This window comes from Thermobia domestica, chromosome 3 (assembly GCF_964235325.1).
Source record: "Thermobia domestica chromosome 3, izTheDome1.hap1.1, whole genome shotgun sequence".
Classification (NCBI taxonomy): domain Eukaryota; kingdom Metazoa; phylum Arthropoda; class Insecta; order Zygentoma; family Lepismatidae; genus Thermobia; species Thermobia domestica.
Window position 1 is genome coordinate 77,076,962 of NC_137456.1, and position 13,079 is coordinate 77,090,040.

The 13,079-nt window shown below is 35.7% G+C and overlaps 2 protein-coding genes across 4 annotated transcripts in view; one reads left to right on the forward strand and one right to left on the reverse strand.

Annotated features, from left to right (window-relative positions):
* Pkc53E (Protein C kinase 53E) overlaps window positions 1-13,079 on the reverse strand; it is a 1,159,983-nt gene that overhangs the window by 298,087 nt on the left and 848,817 nt on the right. The window lies entirely within an intron of this gene.
* On the forward strand, window positions 24-1,810 carry LOC145680530 (proton-coupled amino acid transporter-like protein acs). The gene has a single exon (XM_081751144.1). The coding sequence runs from the start codon at window positions 139-141 to the stop codon at window positions 1,597-1,599; it is 1,461 nt and encodes a 486-aa protein (XP_081607270.1). The 5' UTR covers window positions 24-138; the 3' UTR covers window positions 1,600-1,810.

Sequence of the window (13,079 nt, forward strand, 5' to 3'; positions counted from 1 at the left end):
AAATTAAAACCGATAGAGTATCACCATCACGGCTGATGCCATTTTTATCACAGCTATTAACTTCCGTAATCATCTACAGAAAAACTATTTTAAGATGTAAGTGCTGAATTTCACAAAAAGAATTACGATAAATATAAAATGGAAAGCGATGATTCAGACTCAGATACGGAAAAGTATGATTCACACACGAATGTGACACAAGTTTACACATTGCATTCACAAGATGCGTCCAGCACCGCAGGATATACCAGAAAGCCGCTACCACACGAAGACAATAAAACAGCTGCTGGTCACAAAGGTGGTGACACCAGCGAATTCATCATTTCGGATCACAGAAATTTTCCGAACGCAATTTCATACTTTCAAGCTTGGATGCTTATATCCAAAATTGCCATTGGAATAGGACTTCTAGCAACGCCAGAAGCACTTAGTTATTCAGGTATTATTGGTGGCAGTATTTTTATACTTCTTATAGGACTGTATGCAACATACACAAACTGGCTTGTAGTAAGCTGCTCCCATCATTTATGTCGTAAGTTGCGTATCCCCGCTCTGGAATACGCAGATGTGGCTTATCAAAGTTTTCTGAAGGGCCCGAAGAAAACGCAGAAATTTTCAGCAACAGCTAAACGTTTAGTCGAAGGATTTTTGTGTATGAATTTGCTGGGAGTATGTTCAATTTATATAGTGTTCATTGCCGAGAACTGGAAACAAATTATTGATTATTATACTAATTCTAATGTAGATATTAGAATTTATATGGTCTGCATATCGGCATTACTAATACCTGGGATTTTGATAAGAAACCTTAATCGTCTTTCTTTCTTCTCGATAATTGGTATGGTTTTGCAAATAACAGGAATTCTAATTATTTTCTACTATGTTAGTAATGTTCCACCAATAGCCGAACGAGAAAAGTTTGTTTTCAATATTAAAACACTAATGCTAGCATTTGGTACCTTTGTATTTGCCATGCAACCCATATGTGGATTGAATGCCATTGAAACGCAGATGCGACATCCGGAGATGTTAATTGCTCTACCTTGCGGAGTGCTTCCGGTTTCAATGTTTGGCGTCATTCTAGTAACATGGTCACTTGCTTTCACAGGTTACTGGAAGTACGAAAAACCATTTGGAAGTATCAGTTTGAACCTTCCTGCTCATGAGCCTCTGGCACAGTCAGTGAGAGGAATGTACGGACTAGCTATATTCTTTTCCGCGCCATTTTGCTTTTATATAGCTTTCCATATTATTTGGAGCACAATAACAAAACCCGAATGTTTATCAGAGAAGAGAATTTTAATATACGAATATATTGCACGTATTTTGCTAGGTATGCTAATTACCATTCCAGCAGTATGTGTTCCAAAACTTGGAGCATTGATCAGTCTCACAGGATCCTTGACACTATCAACATTAGGTTATGTATTTCCACCTGCCATCAGTTTGGTGACATTTTGGGAACAACGGGAAATGAACCCATATATGAAGCCATTACTAATTTTTAAAGACATATTTATGTTTCTTATCGGTACTGGAATTACTATTCTAGCAGTGTGTATGAGTGTTCAAAACTTGATCGAAGAAATGGCATCCTGAACACCTATTCTTAATTCGGCTGAAACTAAAATTGGAAATGTCACCAGTAAGAATCCTGTGATATGAGTACAGTTATAGGAAAGATCACATATTTTATAACAACATTGTAATAATTGAAAACTTATAAAATTTTGTACATATATGAATTGTAATATAAGTTTTATATCCATACAATATATATTAATTCGCATTTGTAAAACAATATACACAAAACGCAATATTTAGTGTTTTCTCTAAGTGTGTTCAATAGGTTACTTGCGTTTTCTTCCTTTTGAAAGTCTTTTACAATAGGACAAAGTGTATAGAGTCCAACACACTTGTTTCTGCCGCGATCGTTGCACAGCACAATGTTGCAATCTAAGTATCCAAAAGAATAACTACCAAGCATTGTACAAAAAAAAATATACTAACGTAAATGAATAACATGTACAGCCTATTAATAGAGAGAGAGCTTACCTTATTCCAATGGCTACAAACATATTAAGGCTAAGACTAATGGCACACTTCACGCATTAATTAGTCTAATTCTTCTATTCCTGACAAGTTCTCCCCAATCTCCGAGGCCGTGTCAGTTGATTCAGGATCTCCTGAGAAGTTCTCAATCTCCGAGGCTGTGTCAGTTGATTCAGGGTCCACGTAAATTATGAAAGGTGCCGATGCAGCATTATCTTCATATTCATCTATCAGGCCCTCGCGCTCCATAAACTCATTCTCGATCTCTTCGACAAGACGACACCTTGAGCCCATTCTTCGCTTGTGACACTCTCAAATTTGCATTGTGCGAGCTGCATGACCGCATCCAAATTAAAGGTTGTGTTGTGATATGCCACCCAGTTTTTCACTAGTGCCCATATTTTTTCTATTGGATTTCATTCAGGGTGATATGGTGGAAATCTTAATACACAATGTCCGTATTCATTTAGCAAGGAGTCAACTTTGTAGGTTACATGTTTAGGTTTGTGTAATTTGATTAATTCGTACAGCTCAGGTCGTGTCATGTCAGGCATGAAAGGTAACCCCTTTTCTTGAAGCCATCTCTGCATTTCTTTTTTTAAAGAATCTTGAGTGGGGGCAGGATTTAATTGCGCGTTGTGATCAGGGGCGTCGTTTCAGACTTCGCTTGAGGGGGGCAAGAGCACCACCAACATAAGAAGACTTTCACGTTTTGTACTAGTATATTAGCAGTCAATCGATTAAAGTATATGTATCACTCAAACTCTTCGGGGGGCAATTGCCCCCTCCTGCCCTCCCTAAATGACGCCCCTGGTTGTGATACGAGGCATTGTCTAAAACAATAACAGATCTGGGTGAAAGATTAGGAATTAGTTTTTCTCGAAGCCATTTCATGAAATTATCGCTGTTCATGTCATCGCGGTAGTTCCCTGATTTCGAATTAGATTTAAACATTAGTAAAGCATTAGGAACAAACCCATCCTTACCTCCGGCGTGAACTACCACAAGACGTCGTCCCTTGGACATAGCCACCCGAAAACATTTGCCAGAATCATCTGACCAACCATATTCTGGAGTATGAGAACTATGTAAGTATGTTTCATCTACATATATGATTGGTCGTCCTTCCCGCCTAAAATGCCTTATTTGTCTCGTCGCTTAAAATGGTTCTATTATTTGGTGTCTTCCTCCACTTAAAACCCAGCTTATGCAGTAAGCGTCTCAAACTCTCTTTACTTGGCTATGTAAAGTCTTTGTTTTCAATTTAGACAACACTGGAGGCATTGTGCAAATAAACGTTTTTACAAGCGTAAACCTTAAAAAACTAGGAATAGGCTATCTACAAAACTTTCAATACTAAAAACAAAACACTCCGAGCCTTTTTTTTTTAAAAAAAAAAGGCTGTCTTCACCACAATTCGAAAAACGCGCGCACTTAGAAAAAGGTACTTCAACACCACTAATCTCTATTGTCGTATGCTAATAAGTTTTTTTTTAACTGATTTTTCTAGAAAGAAATCTTGCAGAATACTTCTGCTTCTGAAAGGTATATTTTTGCTGCTTTCGTCTGCCGTTGGCAACACTACACTTTATTCAGCGAATTATAATTCACCATGGAAAGAACAATATGCGTCATAATGAAAGGTGTCATGCGCAGTTGCCAAACTTACTTCAGCGAAAAGGAGAGAGAATGATATGGAACATAAATTCGCATAGACTTTTAAATTATCTTTCCTCCTCGGTGTCAAGAATTTAACTGACTATTGTGGCAACATAGCACGTGCTAGAAACAAGGGGGCGAAGAAATGCATGTAAGAAGGGCGGGGTGTGAAGCATTTGTATCGCGGCAGAGACTTCTGTGTCGAGCTCTAAACCATCACTATGTGTACAGCATGTTTCAAAACAACACCGACAACAATCTGGGAGGTGATCCCTCATACCAAGATAAGACAAAAAGTATAGACCAACCTGGGTGCACAAATGATTCCTTTCGGGGTTATAGGCTGCTGAAAACATGAATAAATGACTTTAGAGGTTCATAGCTCCAAAACTATGGGACCTACCGTAGTCCGCTCTAGACTTTACTTAGGAACTAATTTGTGCCCTATCCAAATGTCCAAGTTTCACAATCCTGCGGTACTTTCGCAACCATTTTTATAGAGGTAGTTTGAGAGTACTTCAAATAATGTGCCCGTAGCCAAACTTCCTCTATAAAAATTGTTGTGTGAGGACCTTGGAATTCTGAAACCTGTATTTTTGGTTCCTACGTGAAGTCTTGATACGATTACGGTAGGTCCCATAGTTTTGGAGCTATGAATCTTTAAATTTAATTTTTTCATGTTTTCGGCAACCTGAAAATCCCGAAAAGAAGCATTTGTACTCCCAGGTTGGTCTATACTTAGTCACATCTTGGTGTCAGGAATCACCTCCCAAACGTATATATCCAGCATACTGAATGTAGCGGGAAGTTACTATCTCCCCTGGTACTCGTATATTCTATACATCCATTTCCAAAAAAATATTGATGTTGCTAGTTACCACCAGTAACTTATGCAAAATTTCGTCAAGGAGAGAGTGTGTGTATTCAAGCTCCCAAGTCTATTTCAGATATTTGTATAAATGTTAATATGGTAAATGCTCATTTTTTTTACACAATCGTGCTCAAGGAGAAGGTTAAAACCCGAAAACCTGCCCTTGCGTATGCCACTGATTGTCACGAGTAGTGTATAGAATCTAGAGATGCAAAAAACTTTTTTGAATAGTTTTTTTCACATAAAAATAAGTTTTTTGGGCGGGAGGGGGGAACGGGATCTGGAAATTTTGGCTTTTTTCATTTTCATGTTTTTAATCTAAATTGCTTTCTTATAGTATACTTTATAGTTAAATAAGATCCCATGACCTAAATGCTATATTTCGCTCTGGAGTTCACCATCATGATGAATGGAGCACATGTTTTATGAATTAAAGTAAACATAAAGTTCGTAGTGTTTGAGGGCAATTGTTTTAAGAGCTATTTAACTTTATTTTAACTTCTGAGTTATCGACAATTTTTTTCTTCTCTAGATCATTTAATTTTTAGTCATTCGTGTTTCATTCTTTAGTGCTTACAACTCTAGTTTTTAGCACATAAATTAAACCTATTGTTTTTCAATATATCCGTCAGAGCGTACGTTATACTCTAGCTGTGCAGTGATTTAGCAATAATCTTCAGAATATCATTTTATAGTAAGACTATTCATGGCTTTGGATTAATTGTTTTAACAAAAGAGACACTGACCAAAGCTTAAAACTTTACTTTATTTTAAATTATAATTTGTAACTGTTTCGGATATCTAGCATATCCTTTTTTTTTTTTAACGGATATCTAGCATATCCTTCTTCAGACACGATCGAAATTAATGAAAATACAGACATATAGATTTATATATATGTCTGTATTTTCATTAATTTCAATCGTGTCTGAAGAAGGATATGCTAGATATCTGAAACAGTTACAAATTATAATTTAAAATAAAGTTTTAAGCTTTGGTCAGTGTCTCTTTTGTTAAAATATCATTTTATACAAATGATCAGTAGTGGATTTAGAAAAGGATTTTGGGAGGGGTTTCTCTGATTAATGTTTAGTCTTTCTAAAAATCCCTTATTTTTATTTGGGAGTTTGAAGTATATGAGTACAGGCTATTTCGTTTCGTTTGTATATTCAGCAATGATCTTCAGGATACAGCCTTGAAGACCATTTTACACTGATAATCAGTGGCATATTTAGAATTGGAAGGAGTTTCTTATAAACGTTTAGTTTTTTATAAAACTTCCTAATTTTTATTTAAGGGGAGCTTGCAGTTTACGAGTAAAGGCATAATTAATGTTTCGTTTGTAGTAGAAATTCCGTAATTTCGGGGAACAGGTTCACTCCGAAAGAAGCCCTTTCACCGTAACTCCTTCGCAAATCCGTCACTGCTGGCAATTAGTAACTATTTAAAAACAATAAGAAAGGAAGTCGGCCAGGACCCTCAGTACACGCACTATCTCTATATATTCACAGATGGAATTAAGAAAAACTTTTGTTAGAATGGTCAAATGTGGGATTGAATCCCGGACTTTCCGATAGAAGCGCAAAAACTAACCACCCACGCATATTTGTTGCGCAGTTGTGCTTAAATGTATTCCGTAGTTTTATTTTTTTTTTTGGAGGGGGGGGGGGTAGTTCCGTAAAGATATGTTGAATTCCTTTTATTAAAAATTCAGAAACCTTCAGGACTGGGTAAACCGTGATGGTCGTTACATCTTCTGCAGCCTTGGAAAAAATACACTCAGACGAACAGTCTATTACACATATGACCCATGAACAGAAAAATCGGTACTTTCCTGCTTCTAACCCTTTAAGAATTTATGGTAACTTTTGTTACCATGGCGTAGTATTATCTTTGACCTCTTATTTAGGTTCTATAACAGGTATTTAAGCCGGCTTTTTATTGGTCAAGTCAAGGATGGCCCAAAGAACATCCCAGATGCGTTTTGGAACCCGATGGTTAACTTGACAACGCCAAGTGGAAACGGAGGGGCATGACTTTTTTTTTCTTAAGTCAAATTGCAAAAATTTTTCACGCCTTTAGTTTTCGAGATATCAAATTGAAACTTTGCATACGGATTGTGTGCATCTTTGAGTATTTTTCACTTTTTTAAATCCCTACGTGAATCCAGGCCCGGGTTCGAGGGACGCAACCATTCCGAGGGGGTGATTTTTCAGAAAAATTTTCGGGTTTTTCCGGTTCAAGTGTATGATACGGACATATGAATGGTACCGTTGGAAAGGGCTCGTTATACTGAAGAAAATGGCGTTAGAGCTATGACTAAAATAATAGTAGTAATGTAGTAAATTTTATATATATATATATATATATATGCGCCTCACCTTTAGACTTTCGAAAATTTTGTCTGCCCTTATTTTTCAAGACACAAGATTGAAATTTTGCACACGCAATGTATATATAAGTACGTATTTCTAAAAAAAAAAAAAAAAAAAAAAAATCCCTACGTGAACCCAGACCCGGGCCAGAGTGGCGCAAATATTGAAATTTTTTCGAAAAAAGTCCCGATTTTCCCGTGTCTAGTGTACGATACGGGCAAGCGAGTGGTACCATTAAAAAGGATGCTCTATTCTGAAAAAAAAAGAAAAGAAAAGAAAACGAGGTATGACCATCATCCTAAGATAAATAGTAAGTAAGCAGTAGCTGTTTGAAAGTCTAACATTTACCTCAAAAAGTGGAAATCCCAAAAGGGCTAAACAAGTTTAACGAATAGTTAGTGCATTACAGAATTTGGGATTTTACCGATTTTGTAGGTTCGAAGCACCTGATAGGTGGTAAGAGATTATTACGTATGTAATAAATGAATAGAAAATTCGGGAAAGTACTGAATGTTTAGGAAGAAATGTAAATATATGTTATTAACATTGTTTAAAATATCTTTTCGAAATTCATGGTTTATTTTCGAGGTTTTATAATAGTGTCTGCATCAACCACTAATTAAGTGAGTTTTTGTGTTGTAGAGAAGCGAACCAAAGTCTGCTTTATCAATTTAAAGTAGAATTTTTTAAAAAAAGCTAAACATTTCCCAAGCAGAAAAAAGAAGTTTTTCCCGATCCCTTGCATCTCTAATAGAATCACAATCTTTTTACTATTCTTAGATTGTCTCTATTACAATAATTTGCCCTTTGTGTTTTAAGTCTTTCTGCAAACCAAGGTTATGAAGGAAGGGATTTACTATTAGGATCGTCTCCGAATCATGACTGGAATATGAACCCGTGAAGTTGGTGGATGCACAGACCATCGTGCGAAATGAACGTTTACAGAAAAGACTGTTGCTCCCCCCCCCTCCCCCCCCCACACACAAACTACTTAGCTTCCAAAAGAGTTGGATTACAAGACCACGCCGCCGGTTGTGTCTAGTTTGAGCATTCTTATCAAAGGAAGTTCCTATCCCATTTACCTGAAGTAACCAGAGCGGGATCTACTGTTTAACGCAGGATCTAAATCACTAATCGTACTTTCGGAAAAAGATAACTGGATAAAAAAAGAGGGTTCTTTCAATAGAAATAGCTATAGGGTTATTAAAAAAGCGCGCCGGTTTTGTTACATCAAAATTATGAACTTTATTTTTTCAAAACACACTAACAAAATTCATACACATGTTCATCACACATTCCAATTTCAGGTATGGTGAATGACGTCGGGCATATGACCTCCTCTACTACTGAACTAACAGCCACAATGTCACGAACCACCGCAACGTTTTGCTCAGAACGACCATCACGACGACGTCCAAGACTTTTAATGTTCACTGTTGAACCCTTCCAATGAACTTTTTCATAATCAACTGAACTGTTTGATTCATTCGGTGCTTCATTTCGCTCTAGAACCGCGCGAAGTAGCCTGACAGTTGCTGCATAACTTCCTCCGTTCTGATAAAAAGTTTTCACAATTAGCACACGTTGCGCTATAGTAAATTGCTCCATTGCTAGACACACGTAAACTTCTCCATGGCTAGACACAGACTGAAGAAATGCGAGATATTCAGACTAAAGCGAATGTTTGAGGGTAGAGCAACAATACAAAACAATGTCGGCAACCGAGAAACAAAAATTTGCCAGACGATCCGAAAACGGGGCGTTTTTTGAATAACCGTTTACATTTTCCGAGACGAGACATCACCTTTACATATTTTTGGGGAGAGCAGAGGCCTATTCCACCATTGAACTTTGCAACTTTTAACTTTGCAAAGTTTGCAAAGTGAAAAGTTTTTGAGTCCCACCATTATTTTTAAAGAACTTTTAAAGAGTCATAAATTACAATGTATAGAGGGAAATTTATTTTAGAGTTTGATTAGAATTTTTATAAACGACAAACATGATATAAATGCTTACGTTAAAATCCGTGAATAATGAATAACCAGGGGGGCACAAAGGGGGGCTATGACGCAAACTGCGTCATTGAAATATTTGGGGGGTAAAATCTATATAAATATGTTTGAGGGGGTGTAAAAATTAATCGAAAAGATTTTTTTCATGGAAGAATACCTATGGATAGACAATTGGGGGGTGCGTCATGGACATAAGGGGGGCACCACTAGAATAACTAACGTTTCTGTTGCGAAGTAGTAATTATTAGTTGTGTTAATTCATGTGTTCCAGTAAAGTAAATGTGTTCCTATTATTTTATTTAGACAGTTCTTTACGTCCAGTATTTAACAAGTTAGTGGTAATTGTTACTATGAAGTGCTATGGAACCGGTTTCATAAATGTTATTTATTTTGAGTCATGTCTGTTTGTTTTTAAGCACATATTTCTGTAAGTAGATTGTTTCGCAATCGCTTTCATGACGCACATATTAGTTTATTATGAACAAGTACAGAATAACTTTAAAAGGTTGTTTACTGAATGCATTTTATACAAGAATTTATTTATTTTACACTTCGTAGTTAGTATTGTATCTTGTAACAAACCTAATAAATTATGAGTTTAGTTGGATCTCAGCTACAATTATTGTATACAGATCAGTTAATTAAAAATAGGAATATAAAGTTACCTCAGAGTGAGTTTCGGTTCATTTGTCCGTGCTATGGACTTGGAGAGTGTTTTCCCTTGTGTCTTTGCCAAGTGTACATCTGAGTAATTATGTTAATGTTATCCAATATGCTCCAATACGAATTCTACTTCCTCACTTGTCAAACGAAAGCATTCTTTAAACTCAAATAAATTCATGCCGTGGAAGTTGATGGTGTTTTTATACACTTTCTTAGGAATCTCATCCACACTTGATTCCTCACTTGATGAATATAATAATAACCTTCGAAACATTTTCAAACGACAATGGCTCTTAGGTCAATCATTTAGGCAAAGCGAAACTTCTCTTTGCAAAATACGACACAACTTTGCACTCTTCCTTTGCACTTTTCAGTTTTAAGATTATGGAGGAACAAAAGCCAGAAATTTCTGCAAAGTCTTTGCAAGTTTTCGCTTTGCACTTTGCACGTTTTACTTTGCAGAAATATTTCTTCATGGAACATACGTAAACTTTGCTGCAAACTGCAAAGCGCAAAGTGAAAAGTTGCGAAGTTAATGGTGGAATAGGTCCCAGGTGCTCTCGGGTCTTGCCTCGTAGACAACCCTACTGTAGGGCAACTATATTTAGAAAATAATTTTAAAAAATAATAAAACTTTAAAAACGACACACTCGGCACACCGTCATAGTTTGAAAATCCACCTAGGTATAGTTATCATTATGACAATATTTATGCGAGTTAAGAAGAAGTAACCTTCGATTATTATCCTACCATGGTAGGTTATCGAATATCGAAACATTGATCCATCTGTTAGAAAAGTATGACACTATTTAAATACATTCAAATATTTCCATACAAAGACTAAGTTGTGGGATTTATGAACACTTAAAAAATATACTATAGTACCTAACTACAAGCCAAACGCAGGACGCTTTTTCTTTCTTTTTTTTTTTTTTAAAGAATATTTTGCGTCTCGTTTGGATTTCTCCGGGGATATGGGATGACTTTCAAAAAAAGGTAATCCCGTTAAAAATGGGACGTCTAGTCACCCTGACCTAGGGGAATTCCTCCACAGAAAATCGAACATGGTTAGTGCTGCCCACAAAACTCGTGAAGAGTATTAATCTAGTTTCGACCAGTCCCAAAAATGATGCGAAAACTTCCTTAAAAAAAAAAAAAAAAAAAAAAAAAAAAAAAAAAAAAAAAAAAGACACTAGATGAAGTTTCACGAGTCTTGTAGGCAATATTAGTTCATCCAAGTCTTAGATCTGTAATATTGTTCTAGACAAACAATATCAATTGATAAAGTGATCATATGAACATAATGAATACTATTTGTGAAAGTTGAGAGATACGCAACTCATTGCACAATAAAGCCCTACTCCAATAATAAAAATGGTTTACATGTTGTTATATCACAACCTTGTAGACTCTCGTGATGCAGAAGGATTCTGGCAACTAGATAAAATTTAAAAATAAATCATAATAAATTTATAAAACGGCATCAGAATCTCAAGACGAGTTGAGTAAGTCAAGACAAAACTTTTACAATATTTACGAGACGGGCAACACTGCGAACACGAGACCGTGGTACTGTTCATATTGTACAGTACAATTTATTCTGTTTGTTGTGGGATACCATATTTTATGAGTAGGAAAATTACGCATCTCTATGAATGAACGTATTTTCCGCAATTTCGTTATCTAGCTAGGCTAAATGGGTTCTCTCTGTGTGTACAAAAGAATGGTATTCAATGAACGTTTCAGTGTTTGCGGTCAGTAACCAACACAATAATATGCCTAGGTATATCTATCTACAAATTAATATCATGAGATGTGAACATCAAACAAAACGCTCAATTTTGTGTTGTCAATATTGAAAATTTGTACATTATGTAGTAATAACACAAAACAATGAACTACCATGTAAATTAGTACATATCCACACTCAGGTTAATACGCGAAATAACGAACAAAGAACAAAAAAAAAAAACAATATTTTAACTCCCCCCCCCCCCTCTACTCGAAAACAAACAGAAATTCGTGACACGAAATTAAGTTAACAAGCGGAGAAATAGGTAATTTGTAATATGGAAACCAGGAAATAAAATTGGAGCGCTACAGTTATTTTCGTTATGGAAATTTCCGTTCACACATTAGTTGCACATACATTGGTAAAAAGTGAGGTTATCAGAATACTATTTTATGTTCTTGTACACTGATCACACAAGAAGATAAATTGATTGGGCAAATAAATAAATAAATAATAATAGCGTATTCTCTAAGACAACTAGAAATATCTTCCGTTCTTAACATTGCACCAAGAAGATACATTGATGAGGCAAATAAATAAATAAATAATAATAAAGTCTTCATCTTAAAAAAAAAAATACAAACATCTTCCGTTCTTAACACTCTACCACTTTTCTTTTTCAATACTAAACCAATGGGCATGAAAGTCTCGAGGAATAGAACAATATCAATGGAGACATTTCTAATTTTGACAAGAAGTGGCGATTTTGCAGAATATTCTTCCTGTGCCCAGTCTGCATATAAGATGCGAGTTTTTGTGAGATTTGACTCCTAAAGAGGGGGAAAAAATGAGACTTCGAAAGTTTTTCTTTGGTTTCCACCAGAACTCTAAAACTTTTAGGAGCAGAATTGAAAGTTTGAAGATGAAAATATCCACGTACCCTAGAGGTTGCAAATGAGATTCGTATTTTAAGAGGGACCTTTTTTTTTTTTTTTTTTTTTGCTGTACTTCAAATCGCCGAAATTGTTAGGAGTACAGCTTCGATTTTTTAATAAATATTCCTCATGTAAACTAGGCTAACGGTACCATGGAGTTCCACGAAATGTAGTACATAAAGGATGAAACGGAACGAGAATTTACGTAACTCTTCTTGCATCAACAACTATTTTGAGACTCAAAAAAAAGATTTGTACCTACTGTAATATTTTTCGTTGCACAAACTTCGCTTTCAACAAACTTAAATCTGGTTTAAATTACTTGCTGAGCAAAGCAATATGTTTATTGTAATATTTTATGTATAAACGTATTGTTTTGCTCAGGGAGCAGTTTAAATCAGATTTAAATATGCACCTAGTTCCAAATAATTTCCATAAACCTTATTCCCTCTAAATCAAAGAACAAGTATTCTGTCAGTTATTTTACAATTGGGACTAGGTGCGAAAATTATTATGGAATATGCAGATGGTTTCTTCCTAAATCAAGGTAATCATATTTTCATCATTTACAACATGCTATATGACAAATTCTGTATTTTAGAACTTCCTAATTATATTCTAAACAGCTTTTTCTTTGTAGCTATATAAACTCGATTGGTCACCCTTTAGGGTTTAAGCTCTCTAGCCACGATAAAGCACGAGTAATCAGAGGGAAGAAGGCTCCGGCTGGATGTTTGCCGGAACTTGGCTTTAGTTTTTGGTTATGTGTGAGAGTCATGT

What these genes read in the sequence shown, in the direction of transcription:
- LOC145680530 (XM_081751144.1), top strand. Translation starts at nt 139, where the DNA reads ATGGAAAGCGATGATTCAGACTCAGATACGGAAAAGTATGATTCACAC.